This window comes from Nyctibius grandis, chromosome 25, assembly GCF_013368605.1.
Source record: "Nyctibius grandis isolate bNycGra1 chromosome 25, bNycGra1.pri, whole genome shotgun sequence".
NCBI lineage: Eukaryota > Metazoa > Chordata > Aves > Nyctibiiformes > Nyctibiidae > Nyctibius > Nyctibius grandis.
The window spans coordinates 1,612,155-1,627,581 of NC_090682.1; the positions used below are offsets into that span (position 1 = coordinate 1,612,155).

At 43.3% G+C, this 15,427-nt stretch overlaps 1 protein-coding gene across 3 annotated transcripts in view; it reads left to right on the plus strand.

Annotated features, from left to right (window-relative positions):
* Positions 1-15,427, plus strand: part of FLI1 (Fli-1 proto-oncogene, ETS transcription factor) — an 86,441-nt gene that overhangs the window by 50,804 nt on the left and 20,210 nt on the right. For all 3 annotated transcript variants that reach the window (XM_068418317.1, XM_068418318.1, XM_068418319.1), the window contains 2 exons: positions 6,505-6,659; positions 9,801-10,004. In XM_068418317.1, the coding sequence (XP_068274418.1) occupies positions 6,505-6,659; positions 9,801-10,004 (359 nt within the window). The remainder of the gene's footprint in view (positions 1-6,504; positions 6,660-9,800; positions 10,005-15,427) is intronic.

Genomic DNA, 15,427 nt, shown 5'->3' on the forward strand with positions numbered 1-15,427 from the left:
ATTGTTACGGGTTGCGCCTCTCCAGTTGCTTGTTCCTCCACCCATCAGCTGCCTGGCAAAACTGACACACCATCTGAGCGGCAAACACTGATCCCAATACAAATTAACTCGAATAATAAAACCTCTCCCCCCTCCCTCTCTCTCTGCCTCTCTTTCTCCCTCTTGTTTTTCAAGCACACTCTCTTACTGGCTTCCAGCTGCCTCATTAGAGGAGCAGCCTTTATTCTGTGTTTCACCTGTACTTGAAGGTTAGTGTTTTCTGCGTGTCGAGAGCATGGTTTATGTACTCTAGGGAGTGATAAAGCTCTAGGAAACCTGACAGTGGAGGGAGCTGGGTGATGGTAAGGGACAGTGCTCAGCTTTTCTTCTTTTTCTTAGCAACCAGGTCTGACTGCCATGAGGTATAGCATGATGAGTTGGTTTGGTCCTCAGCAGGGTGGGAGAAGGGCTCTTTGAAGAACTTCTCCAAGCCTGTTTTGCAGAGCCGTCCCTCCTGGTGCTAAACAACATGGAAACCCTGACCAGCTTTCTACCCCATGTCAGGTTTTCCTCTTTTACTCCCAAATTGGAGAGAATTTCCCAGATAACTGCATGCTAACTATGTATAGGGGCTATTCAGGCAGTGGCAGGGATCTATGTTTTAGGGGAGAAGATGGGACTTCTGTATTATTGCAAGATTCAGTAGTAGAAATTTTGTGAAAGTTTCTGGTATTACCAGACCTGGGTGCAGCACACGGCCTCGAAATCTGTCCTTGCCTTCACAGACAGCTGCTTGTTCAGAACTAAACCCCATGCTACACTTATGTTTCATAGTGATTAGTGTCCAAACACAAACCAGTTAAAATCCAACATAGAAAAATTAAAGTCGTTGTGCTTCTTACACCCCTTTAGGCACTGGGAAAGGGAAATGGTGTTGTGTTTGTAGCACTGACCCGTTGCACACCAAAATAGAAGTCTGTCTTTTCCATGGGTTTGCTGCAAGATATTCTGTACGTGGTTCATCTCTCTTTGCATCCCTTCAGGGACTGGAAGTATGGCTTGTGATCTGTGTTCTGTGCTGGGTTTGTGGCTTTTGTTTATTTCATTTATAGCCCGTTCAGCAAAAGATCTGTCTCCTACAATGTGCTTGTACAGTTCCCAGCATACTAGGCCTGGATTTCTGTTGGGACCTTTAGATGTTTTTGTGAAATCAACACAATCATTTATACTTTTAAAAAACAAAAAATCTTTCATATTTTAAATCCCAGTGAATGAAGGGGGAGGATTATTTAGAAAAACGCTGGGTAAAGTTTAACCCAGTCCATTTTAATAACAGATTTTTCCTTATGTTTTACATAAATTCCAAATGCAAAGAGTGAAGCAAACAACAGACGTTCCACATTTTGACTGTATTTACTGAGCTACTACAGATCTGCATTCGTAGCTAAACTTAGAGACTGATTTTTAAAAAGACTTTACAAAATTTGTATGAACTTTGAATGTGAAAACATTCTAATGTTGTGTGCATGGATGGGGGCAAACTTCCCTGTATAATTCCAGCTCATGTTACGAATTTTGTCTCACTAAAGTAATGAAGTCAGTGCTTTGAAAATGCTTTGGAGACATTCTCTTGCTTCAGAATATTAAAATAATGTTAAAATTCAGGGATCTCAGAACATTTTTTTATGCCACAAAACAAAACAAAGGGACCATATGTCTTATATATGTCTATAAGAATAAAAATCCCCTTTAAGTAGCGTGTGAGCCCTCTAGTGGGATTCACTGCGTTGTTCCAGTCCCCAGCCAGAGCAGCAGACTGCCCAATTACCTACTGTTTGCATTTACCTGTGTGTGAGAAACACGATTCTAACAGACCCTACTGAGCCTCTGTGCTTTCCTCATGCAGTTTCAGTTTTGCAATCTGTCTTTTTTCCATCCTTTTTACAGCGGTCCCTTCTTTCTGCAGACTTACAGTCTTTCGCAGCGTGAACCTCCTCCTGAGGCATTCCTGGGAGCAGGAGGAGAGGCAGGGTTAAAGTGCAGTTAGATGCAAGTTTTGAGAAGCTGTGACTCTGCCCTGGTAGCTCTGTTCCCTGCCTGTAAGAGGGAACCACAAGCAGAATCATAGTATGTCTCTTCTTACTTCCTTCACTAAACAAACAAAAATATTAAAATCTAATTGTTTCAAGTGTAAGGATTGAAGCTGAGATGACCAAATGGGGACTAACACCAAAAAGTGGCAAATTTAAAAAGAAAAACAGATGGGAAGCGAGGAGGAATGAAAGGATAGGAAGAAAGGGATAGAAAGAAGGAGGAAATATCCCACTGACCACAGCTGAGTCAGGTTCAGAAATCACTGAAATCCCTTATTTTGCTCTTTCGAAAGAAAGCCAAAGGTGATTCCTAGACAGAGGCCCTGGGACAGTAATTGCTTTATTTTCAGGTATCTGGAACACAGGCTGAAGCTGTACAGAGGGTTTCTTAGGCAATGCCAGGCTAGCTGCTTGTCCATTTTGGCCAGTCTAGCATAAACTTTCCCAAAACACCAAGCTCTTGGCATCCCCAGAGACTGCTACTGGAGCTGCTGGAACGAAGAGTCTTTGGACGGACAGTGGGAATGAGTGCTGCTTCATATTCCTTGGACTCTGTCACTGCCACAGTGAATACACTTAAGAGATCTCGTGAAAGCAGCCTATATCCATTTACCTTGGTAGGTCTACAACGTTTTCTGCCCAGAACCTGAGCAAGTCCAGCATGTGTAGCCACTTGAAAGTCTGAAGTCTCTGTGAAAAGTCAAGGATTAATTCCGGCATCTGAAATCCCCTCGCACAAACTATTTCAAATAATGAGGAAATCTTTATATAAATCTAAGTCGGCTTGTGGGTAATGCATGAACTAAGAAAGGAGCCATATTCAATGAATACACTATTCATGACTCGCAGCTCCCTGTTCTCATTTGATACTGTAGTTGTTCCCCACACTGAATTCTTCTTTGTGTTGCCCAGCGCTACACCTCCCTTCTGCTGAGGTACTGTTAAATCCCTCATCTTAGGCTAGGGCAGTACAGTAATGGATGGCCAGGAGCTGCAAAGATGATTTGGTCTGGTAGTGCTGTCTCATTTCCCAATAAAAGGCTTCGTTTGGGTCTGGTAGGAAATGCTGGGTTACAGAGGACACAAAAGTAAGGATCTTCCTGCTTGCTGTCACTAATGATTTCATGGTATTTTCCTTAAGGACAGTTCAGTCTCCTGCCCAGTTAAGTTTTGGTAATGCTGTTCCCAGTTATGTCTGTCCTTCTGCTCTCAGATTTCCACTGGGGTTAGCTCGGGATCCAACCATCCTGCAGACTTCCTCAGAGGGAAGGGAGGCATCTGTACAGCCACACGGACACAACCCTGTCAGGTACACGGAGCACATTTAACGTCCTGCAGGATTAACAGAGTGGCTTCCCTTCCCACAGTGGTAAATCAGCGGTTGGTGAGGGCACCTCAGTCCCTTAAACTTCTTTTCAGATCTGTCTCTGATACTTAGTTGTCTGGTTTTGGCTGCTGAGACACACAAAGCAAGGCAGAGGATAGGCAGGGTCCTGACTGCCAAACCAAGAGTCTGCAAAGTGAAAAATCATCACAAAACTGCTGAGGAGCTGTCTTAGCAGTGTTGGTGTTATTTTTATTGCTTTGCTGTATCGGTCATGTGAACATACATGATGCTTAGCAGAGAGAGTAGACCCAGCCAAGGACCCTGGGGTCTTTTCACGTGTGTCATTTCAGGCCAGTAGAAAGCATGCATACTCCTAGGCAGATAAGCTTTTCAGAAGATGTTAGTATCTGAGAGTCTGGATATATCCTATAGTTCTGTATAATATATGTAACTATTTTATCATAAATAGTGTGTATCTCAGCTGCGAGGGTTATTTTCCAGGGAAATTTAACTACAGAGCAGAGGGGTGAGAGTGAACCCCTTAGGCAGCAGGTAGCTGGGCCAGCACTGCTACCACCTGGGACCTGCTGACTGCAGGGAACGCAAAGAACATTTTACTGTCGTGCCTGAAGGAGAGAGAACTTCATCCCAAAGGCAAGAGGGAATCCACACATGGGGATCACAGAATCACAAAATCACAGAATCAACCAGGTTGGGAGAGACCTCTGGGATCATCAAGTCCAACCGTTGCCCTGACACCACCATGGCAACTAGATCATGGCACTAAGTGCCATGTCCAGGCTTTTCTTAAACACCTCCAGAGATGGTGACTCCACCACCTCCCTGGGCAGCCCCTTCCAATATCTAATGACCCTTTCTGAGAAGAAATTCTTCCTAATGTCCAACCTGACCCTCCCCTGGCGAAGCTTGAGGCTGTGTCCTCTTGTCCTATCGCTAGTTGCCCGGGAGAAGAGGCCAACTCCCACTTCACTACAACCTCCCTTCAGGTAGTTGTAGACTGCAATAAGGTCACCAGACTGCAATAAGGTCACCAAGACTGCAATAAGATCACCAAATATGATGGGAATTGTGTGTTGGGGTCTGCCCCACCACCCGGGCTGCCCACACCATTTAAAGTCAGCACCTCATCTTCACACAGGGCAGGTGAGGAGGTCGGTCACCTCCTGGGGACGGTGAGCACTAAGCTGAACAGAGTCTGACACCTTGATGCACGGATGCTCTCGCTTTTTCACAGAGTCTTCTCAGGATAGCCTGTACCTCAGGAAAGAATAAGATCCTTTGTGCTGCTTCAGGGCTTTTTCTCTGCCAGTACAGGCAGCGTTTAACACCTGACACAGAGTATTTCAACAGCAAGTTAGAAATGGTCACATTCCCTGTGAAAACCCTGGTGTCCCTGCAGTTGCTCAGACTCTCCTCTGCCACGGGGACATTAAACCTTCAGCAGTTTGCCTCTCTGAAGGCGAATTTTGGTTCCCTGCCTGGAAAAACAGTAGGCGAAATAGTAAAACCTTAAATTTGAACATGTGTAAGTTATACATCTTATTTCCATTTTCAAGCAACATTCCCTCAGCAAGACATGAGGAAAAAATTACCATCTGCCTTAGAATATCTCGGTGGAGCATTTATCTCCCAGCCATGATAACTGAATTTTGGTAATTTCTTCCTCCACCCCCCCTTTCAGATTAAGAAACAAATTTGTTTAGTGTCCAGACTTGGAAGTCTTGCCAGCTGAACTCAGAGGGTGGGATTTGGTGCACTGTCATAGTTCTTACCCTTCAGCGAATGGTTTCCTCCCAAGCCACTTTGCTTCTGGCAGGGAAGAAGGCCAGCTGTGAGACTAAAGCAGTGGGTTAAACCGTTCTGGATATGAGCTCTGTTCTCTCTTTGCATAGAGGCTGCACCCTTGTAAAGGTGAGGGCAATAACGCTGCCCTTCCCCGGTACGTTCTGCAGGGCTGGGATGTGCTCTGTGCCTGTGGCAGGCTGTGGACTGGTATTTTAAGTGACCTCTAGAGCTAAAAGCATGAGTAACTAGTGCAGCTGGAGAAAAAAACAAAATCTGTGCTCCCTATCTGTGGTTTGGAGGCTCATAATTCTCCCAAAGCAGGACAGAGAAAGCCTGTTGCTTGCCAAGGGTCTGTGTGTAGTCCAGGTCTTAGCAGAGTGCCACCTGAGTTGCTAAATGTTCCCTCCTCATCACTCCATCACCTCAGAAGGAAAACTGGAGCCAGAGGCTTTTTCACATGCAGTTTCTGTGGTCTGAAGTTCTTGACTCACGCCTAAGGCACCTAAGATTTCTAGATTTCCTATCCAAGTAGTAGACAAGCCTGGGACTGTTTAACTGTTAAGAACAGACAAGATCAGTTACATTTAGCCCTGTATAAATAAGACTCTTTAGATACCACACCGATACTGTAGTATTCCCCTGTGACTATTCTGTCATTTTGGCATGGCTATTTTGTGTTCTTTGTTAATTAAATGAAGGGAGGTATAGATGTATTTCTGATTAGCTCTGCAGAAATGCCTTAGGTCATGAGGTGAGAAGTACTGCCTTTCTGTCAATTAATAGACTCCACTGTAACAGAAAGATGGTGTGAAAGGTTGTTTTTAACACAATGCAAGGGTGAAACAGTCCAACAAGGGCTCCTAGGAGCATCAAGCTGTACCTAAATGATTGCTAAAATGCAGCTGAGCAATACAGGATGAAGGGGGAGTGGGGGGTGTAACCGATAGACCTATGTGATAGGCACTTGCTTTTTATCTGGTTTGTGAATTTTGATATTTCAGAGGTATTGAGTGTGACCTTACCATTGCCTTTGTCTGAAAGTCACTTTGCACCTCCAACTCGCTTTCCTCCAACTGGTTTCATTATCAGAGATCCCCTCCATGAGACTTGTGATTCATAGATCACCTCATGACACTCATGTGACAGGCCAGGAATGGCCTCTCCCACATGTAAAGAAACTCCCCTTAACTTTTCACCTTTGGGATACTTGCCATTTCTGTCATCCAAACCTCTTTCTGCTACAGCAGGGATGAAAGGTGCGTAATAATGACAAATCATCTGTTTCCTTTCCCATTTTAGGGAGTCCCCCGTAGACTGTAGTGTGAACAAATGCAACAAACTTGTCGGAGCAGGGACAGAGTCCAATCCAATGAGTTACGGCACCTACATGGATGAGAAGAACGGGCCTCCTCCCAACATGACCACCAACGAGAGGAGAGTCATTGTCCCAGCAGGTACCACTACCATCAAACTCTTTGGGTCATATTTCCTTGCACTGTCTTAAATATCCTTGTTTATCCACTCTCTGAGGAATTCTCTTTCTTACAAACCATGTAAAAAATAAGGAAAATATCAGAGTTTCTGGCCAGTGGGGATTTCCTGTGTCCCAGTGTATGTTCTACCTTGAATCAGAAAAAGAAGTGGATAATTAGTGCTGCTTTTTCTTTTTTTTTCCTGGAATGAATTGTTGTTTTCATGTGTTGAACCAAATCCATCTCCTGTCATGTGTTAGAGAAGAATCTGCAGCGCTTCCTGGGACGTGCATGGTATGATCAAAGAGTGCAGTTCACAGGCAAGAATAAGCATGAAGTGGACCCAAATTATAACTCCCGTGATGCTCTGCAGGATCCAGATGCACTTTCACGTCATATTGATTCAAAATGAGCTATTTTGTTTGCTTTTTTTTTTTGTTAGAAGCAGAAAAGCAGAAAAATTACATTTTACAGGAACTACATTATCCTTCCAAAAATGGTTACACAGAAACATTCCTGTCGAGTTCTCTGTTTGTATTTGCTATCCACAGCTGCTGTCTGAAATTGGCAGGATGCATTAGATGCGTTTGGATAGTCAAGGATGAGAGCTGCTGTGGCAGGCAACCGGTGAAGTCCGAACCTGGAAGGAGAGGGAGTCTTTTCCCTGCAAAGTTTATAAACACCATAGATATAACAGGTTAGCCTGGGAAGTTTCCAGCAAGGGAGATATTACGAGACAAGTCCTGGCCCAATTTACGTACCGAAACTTCCACTGATGTCAAGGGGTGCATCTTTTCACCCAGCATTGTGAGGGTTTCACCGAGGGTTGGAGCTGATTCAAGCAGATGAACTGTTGGCAGAAAGAAATGTACTCGTGGAATTCAGCTCTGTTTTCTGATCGTGGCTTGACCATGAACAGATGACAATTCCCAAGCATTTGTTTGCCATTTAGGATGAAAAGGAAAAGCCTGAACTGAATGTAGTGAAAGGAAGCCAATAAAAGATTGACAGCAAATCTCAAAGTACCATTTAAGCCGTTGTTAGGATCTGCTTAGAGAGACTAACCTAATTGGTGACAGCATCAGATATGTTTTCAGCACCAACATGGCCTAGAAAGGTGTTAGCTGATACCAACTAGTCATTATATTACTAAAGATCTTCAAGAGGGAACTTTTATCCTGCCCTTCACCATGCTATTCCTGCATATTTAGAAAGACCAAGGGTGGGCTAAAGTTTAGCATTGTTGTAGAAATAGGGAAATGACTTTTAGTGCCCTCAGTGGAAGAGAAGGTTTAAAATCTCCTCTTTGAAGGAAAGTGAAAAAAATTACTTTTTTTTCCCCTCATGAGCATCCACAAATCAAAACCTTGAGATACTTGTGAAATAGCAGTGATTTACCAGACTTTGGAAGACAATAATGAACATCATCCCAGATCTCTGGCTGCAGGATATGAGACCCAGTTCATCCAAGAAAGGCATTTGGAAATTTTAATATAATCCAGAGTAAAGATTTATAGCACATTAGAGTGAAGATAGGCAAGAATAATGTCACATTAGGCTTGCAAGAGTAATAGTAACGAACTCTAAGCCATGTTTCAAGAAGTTTTTCAGGGACCATTCAATGTTTTTGGCAGTGATAAACAGGCTGAATGAATATCTGAAATTCAAAAGTGTTTGTTTAAAGGGAGACCACAAATTCACTGTGCCTTCTAAATGTTGGGTTTTTTTTCCAAAACTCAAGACAAATGACTCTTTCAATTAAAAAAAAAAAAGGAATCCTTCCTTGAATACTTGCATTGTAAAATCTGCAGTCTTTTGCCAGTGCTTAGAAAGCAGAATTTAAATTGGCTATTGCCAAAATTTAAGGGAAATCCATCTTTCTTTCCCAAAGCAGACTTTCAAAGATATGGAGTTGTAAGTTCCATGTTTAAAATTCAACTTTAAGCCCAAGGCATTATTTTATACACTGTAAAATGTGTGACAGAGGCACTTCTTGTCCCTACCCAAAGCACAAGCTACCAGCTGGGTGATGACTATGTGTTTCTGATCCATTTTCTCAACTGCCTCAGGACTTGAAGTGTTTGAGGTTTATCTTAGAGGAACGTACCAGCTGTGATGGACAGATCAAACATCTCCAAAGTTAAGGCTTGACTTTGCAGTCCTGCCATGGAACATGAATTTGCAGCTTATATTTTCAAATGGGATACACAGGGAGAAGCAGCACAGGAAACATCTGAAAATGCAGATATGCTCTGAAAATGACTCTGTAAAAATGGTATCGTGGCACAAATTCTTGCTGGGACTTTCTGATCTAATGCTCTTCTCGAAACTCAAAGGATGATTTCTTTTTTTAACTACTGATGCAGCAAACCATCACCATGGGGTCTGAAACTCCAGCCGGGTTCAATCTCTCTCTTACGTCATCGTCAGTAATAAAGATTCCACAGCTGGAGTTTTGCTGACAGTTGATAATGATGCATGAGACAGTATAAAATCCACATTGCCCTCCACTAGCTGTGTTGGTTTACAGGGCTAGCGGAGGTAGAATTGTGTTCTTGTCAGCGGGGTGAACAAATGTGACTCAGAGATACATGGCAAGCTGTTCTGTTTAAGCAATAATACTTTTTTTTTTTTTTTCAGAGTCCCTTTGTTGACCATAAATACTACCATGCTCCGACTTCACAATGCCATCTGTTGGGACTTTGTAATGCACTTGTGAAGGATGGGGTGACTTACACAGCGCTGATGTAATTATATAGCATTGCAGAACCGAAGCTGTGACGAGCATGCCCTGTCAAAGGGATGAGTTTGCTTTTGGAAGCTGTTTTCCAGAGGCAGAAAAGTCAGTCAAATGTCACTGATATTGTTCCCAAGCATAGGTATAAGATTCAGGCAGGTGGGAGATCAAAAGAACTTGCCCTGCCAGAGGGTCAGTGTGATCAATTTATGCACCTTCAGCTCTGTTATAGCACTGTATGTGTTCATCTTGGCAAAATGCGTTGGCATCAGTAAATTAAATCCATCTAGTTGTGGAAACAATGGTTAATTCTTTAACTGGGCTACAGTGAGTACTAGACTTGAGGCTTGTGTATAGCATTACCATCCTTTGTGCTTTCCTGCCAGATCCCACCCTATGGACCCAGGAACACGTGCGCCAGTGGCTGGAATGGGCGATAAAGGAGTACGGATTAATGGAGATCGACACCACCATCTTCCAGAACATGGATGGCAAGGAGCTCTGCAAAATGAACAAGGATGATTTCCTCCGAACCACCTCCCTCTACAACACAGAAGTTCTGTTGTCTCACCTCAGTTACCTCAGGGAAAGTAAGTATTGCCCTGACTCATCCCAGCTCTAGCATGACATGCTGATAGGATAAGCTGCCGTGAGCATTGACCTTTTAGGGCTCTTCTTGCAGGATAAGTAGCAGCAAGGATGAGGGAAAAAGAACAGAGAAAGGCAAGCAAAGAGAGCAAAAAAGGAAGGGAGGGATAAAAAGTGGGTTGGAAAATTAATTTTAACTTAGATGGAGTTAGTGGTGCTATCAGGGAGGTGAAGAACTGAGCAGGACTCTTAAGAAGATTAGATAGTCTTAGAGATAATAAAAACATCTGTGGCTCTATGATAAAAATACATAAATTTGCTGTGGAGATTAAGCCAAACATTAACTGATGGGTTACGGGCAAATTATTCCATAACTTTGCAGTTAGAGGGCTGTGCCCTTTCCCCTGAGGCTTCTGGTAAAGACTGCTTCAAAATAGGACCCAAAACTGGCCAGAGCTGGAGATTTTCTGTGTTCCTGGAGGCCTAGATTTGTTGGAAAGAGGAAAAAGTGTAAGATCAATTCCACAAATGTAAGTGCACTGAAGCAGACACCGTGCAAATGACCTGGTACTCAAAGAACAAGTTTTTCTGAGCCTCTTTATTGCTCCTGTCTGTCCCACACTGGTCTACGTGATGGACCCAATACTCCTTTTTGCTGTATTAAGCTTCTAAGAGAGAAGCTGTGAGCAGTCTTCTGAGCCCTTCTGGAAAAGCACACTGCAGCAGCCCAAACAGGAATGATCCCTTTATGGTTAGCACACACTCTTGAGACTGAGAGTCTTAGATTCAGACCTTTCTAAGGTATTTTGTGTAACCATGAGCACATCCATAGCTTTCGAATGTCTCCTCTTCATCTATAAAATGAAGGTAAAAGCATTTCCTTTCTTCACAAAGGTGTGCTAAGGATAATTGCATTATGATGACGCCAGAGAACTTGGAGCTAAATCTCACATGATCCAATATTTTTTCAAGTGAGAGTTTTATATGTGTATAATTATTTGGTGACTGAAAAATCAAGGGAAGGTGCTATAAAGCAAGGTGGGAGGGCAGGGAGAGAAAGAAAAAAGTGTATTTTCTCCACTGGGAAATCCAATTGTGATGTAAAGACAGCTGAAGATGTCTCCATCTGGCCAGTGCAATAAAGCAGCGAGACCGCATTTATTTAGGGTGCTTCTTCAAAGCTGTTCAGCGCTGCTCTCTCCCTGCCTCTGCTAAAATCCGTGGGAGGTTTACAGATCACAGTGGGACAAGAGTTAGATGGGTGCCTCTATAAGCCCCACCTTTATTTTGTTTGAGGAGTTGAGTCAAGGAAATGATTCACGACAAATAACCGAATTGTTGGATTTGAACAGTTTTTGTCCCTTGCATCTTCACAGTCAGATAATTTCCCATCCAAAATAATTTAAATTTCATCCTATTTCATCAGCAAAGAGCTGCTGGTTCACAGAGCGCTTCAAGATTATTGCAGACACAAACTAGCTTTCTAACTAAGGTTTGCATACAGAATTACACATTCTTACAGGAAACCTTAAGGCAATTTTGTGAAGCCAGTGCTGTTTTGGCCAAACCTGCTGATTTTGGCTGCGCAAATCAGACGCTTTGTAACCGGAAATGTTTTTAAATTCCCACAAGATAAATACTCAAGTGAGACACTTGAACTGTCTCATTGATAAGACTTGAGAATTGACAGAAAGAGACGAAGAAGGAGTTGTATGTTTTTCGAATTAAAGAACCAGGCTGAATTTGAAAAGGTTGGCAGAAGAGTTGAATTCTTCTGTTGCTTTAGCTTCAGGCAGCATCCCCAGTGATAGTCTCAAGCGTTAGGGATCCCATTACTTGGGGTGTTCAAAAACAGCATCAGAGGAGTTGCATCCTTACTCCCATGGCATAATTCTGAAGACCTGGATTCAATTCCCACCTTTACCATTTGCTGCCGTCCATTTGTTCAGGAGCAAATTCCTGACGGATCCTACCTACCTTTAGATACCTGAAGTCCCTAAATTAGAAGTCTGGTCCCACTGGTCTCTGTTTATAGGAAAGAAGCAACAAGGCACATTGAAATTCAGGATAGTAGTCCCCTAGTTCACACATTGCCTTTAAATGCCTGAAATTAGGAGGAATAAACCTTTGCTTCAGTTCCTCTGTGCTTCAGTTTTACTTTCTGCCTTCTTGTTGGTCTTGTCTGTTGAGATGGCAGAACTGTGGAACAGGGATTATGTCCCATGTCTCTCAAGACCCAGCACAATAGAGTCCTAATGCAGTTGCAACTTTTGAGTGCTGCTGCAATGCATGCTGAATAATAATCATAAAATTATAATGTTCTGCCAGGGGAATGCCTACAGTGATGTCTATGCTGTTAAGCTAGTGCAAAACCCGAGCGACTTTGCTGGATTCAAACAAATTAGTTATTCCAGTTTTACGTGGATGCATCTGAAAAGCGAATTCAATCCCAGTCCATCCCCAGCTTTTACGATTATAAATTTCTCTCTGTTCAGCCCCTTGGGTTGTTCTAAGACGTCATGCGAGTGCTGTCCTTATTAAAGCAAGCTCCTGTCTGAGTGGAGGTCGGGCAGCCTCTGAAGAGCATTCCTTTCCATGCAGCTGTTCCTAGCGCTGCCTAATGACAGTCTGGTTTCTGGCTTGCTGGTTAACTCCCTCGCGGAGTAACGCCTTCGAAAGGAGCTTATTGTTTTTCCAGACTGATTTCCAGCGGATGTTTAGTGCTGAGCCTCTGAGCTCAGTGCCATGGGGAGATGGTCTTTTTTTCATGAATTTTCCCCTTTTGTAAGGTTGTTTGTTTCAGAGACATCCAGCTCTGGTCCTGCTTAGGATGGAGAATACGAGATGGCAAGAAAATTCAGGAGAACTTTGGAGAATTGTAGGTCTATAGGCTAAATTACATCTGCCCAGTCTCTCTCTTGAAAGGTGTTTGTCCTCTCGGATGTTAGGCTGGATATGTGATGACTAGTGAATCCTAAACTTTGGTGTTTGTTTTCCAAGAAACAAAGCTGATGTGAACTTTCTGAGGCAGTTTGCTAGCCAGGCAAGGAGATCCCCTGAAAATTCGCTTCCTCAGAAGGTTTTCAACATTTTACGCTCCTGATCAGGGTGAAAGCATTCTTAAAACTGCCTACGAAGTACGTTATTTTGGCACATCTGAGTCCAGATTGAAAAAAAGAAACCAGTAACATCTGCAAGACCTCAACAAAAGCTCAATCTTGGTTTTGGAGATAGAAGGTTGAGGTGAGTTATTTAATATAAGTGAGACTTAACCAAAGTCGTAACACAGCACCTTTAGTCTTCAGGCAAAACTTAGATCTCCATTAGAATTGTTCCGTTGTTTCCTTTTTCCATAACCTATTGCAGCAGTCAGGAATTCAGATGTCTCTGATCTTTAGGAGATTTCAGACTCACAGAACCCAGCTCTGCAGCACACACTATCCTTTGGAGTCTCTAAACATCCCCAAGTAGTTTTTTCAGGGAACTTACTGTCCCCCCTCAAACAATTATCTTTCTTTAAGTGTTTCTCCCAGTTCCCTCTCCAAAATTGTGAAGCCATATCTTGGCTTTTTCTTCTTCTCGTTCATCTCCCTGCACCTTCAGACTCCAGACTCGACTGACTGCTGTGCCAGTATCTTTTTCAAACACAGTCTGCCTGGTGAATCTTCTCCAGTCAGCCACAGGACAGTGGGAAAGGAGATTTCAATGTTTTCATGCTAAGTTTGGGATGAACATCAAAAGAAGCCTGAACTGTCACCTCCCGTCCTTTTCCTCTCTAGTGATGGGGGGTCGGTTGTGTGTGGTGTGTACAAACGAAAAAAGCCTGAAGGGGAAAGAATGAGACTGTGGTGAGAAGCAGAAAACTGCTTTGTGGTTCTGAGCCGTATATTAATACCAAACAAAACCCTACTGCTAAATGCAGCAGAACCCTGGTTCTACCAGGAGATGTGGAGGAAAAGCCACATGGCCTTCAGAAGGTCAGGATAAAGAAAGATTTCCAGGTTAAATAGACTTCAAGATTGTGAAACCAAGATGTTCCTGCCTCTCAGAAGGATGAGCTACCTTGTGAAATGAAGGCTTTATGGGGAAAAACTCTCCGGCTTTATTTTTCAGTCCTTTTCCATCTTCCTCTTTCATTAATGCAAGGGAAATAAACGAAGAAAGGAAAAGGTGGAGAGAACCATAAGGTAACATGTTTAATATTAATTATAGGAATAGCCCTGCACTTTATTAATAATACCAGTGTTTCCAGAAAGAGCTGATTTAATCTCAGCTGTCACTGACCCAGCGAGGGGTAGGGGGAACAAGAACAAAATGAAAATTCATCGCAGCCAAAGTTTTGCCCAAGAACGAGTAAGGGAGGGAGCAGCCTGGCCTCTGTCTGTCTGTCTGCTTCTCTCTGTCCTGATCTGTGTCTCTGGCTTTCTCTCTTTTTCTCCTTCATTGAAAACCCTTAATAAGAAACACATTTCCTTTTCTGTGGTGTTCCCACCAGAAACCTCAGACTGTCGGGCAAAGGTGAGAACTTTTAGCAATTAAAGTAGGGGAGGCGCCGTCCCTTTCCCGTGGCTTGGGCTGCATTTTTTAGTGTAAAGTAGCTATAAGTTGATCATACAGGCTTGTTCAACACTATTCATCACCCCACCCCCACCTCCTCAGCCAGGCAGTGCAACCAGGCATTTGCAGCCTATTTAGTCATAGAAAACTGTGTTTCTGAATTCCCCAGCACTTCCCTGTCTGGGGCAAGCAAAGCTGGGCGTTGCATTCAGGATCTACTTCAAATAACCTGAAAAGGAGAGAGTGGTGGACAGGAGTTTCCCCACAGATGTTCAAGAAAGAAATGCCAAAGCCAGAAACCATCTGATGAAAACATGAGTTAGGTGGACGAAGCTGTTGCAATTCCTCCAGCAGCAGCAAAAGACCAGTGTGTATCTATCTCTAAATACTTAACCCAATCACTTTGGTTACCTACAAAACTTTCACAGTCAAGGTACCCTTGGGATCCCTTTGAACTCCTTCCTTCCTAGTTTACCACGTTATCCATCCTGGTCTTTTGAAACATCCCCTCTCTTGCAGCATCTGGTAGCATCCATCCTCCACTCCCTGTGAGTACACTTAGTTTTCCAGCACCTTCTATTTCTGTGTACATGCTGGCTTGTGCACATCTTTGGCTTTGTTTGCATTTGGGGAAGAAAAGAAATCCATAGGAACGCAGGGCTAATAAGATCCAGCACCTGCAATGGCTGTTACTTCTGGCAGTGAACTGCCTAATGCTCAGCTCTCACAGGAAAATCAGACATACTGTGAATACTACTGAGGGGCAAGTGAGGTCAGTGTTATTTGGGATCATGTGGATTAGAGGAATGTGGAGACTGCACGGCTTAGTCGCAAGATCCTAATCAGTTAGTATTACAGTACCTGCAAG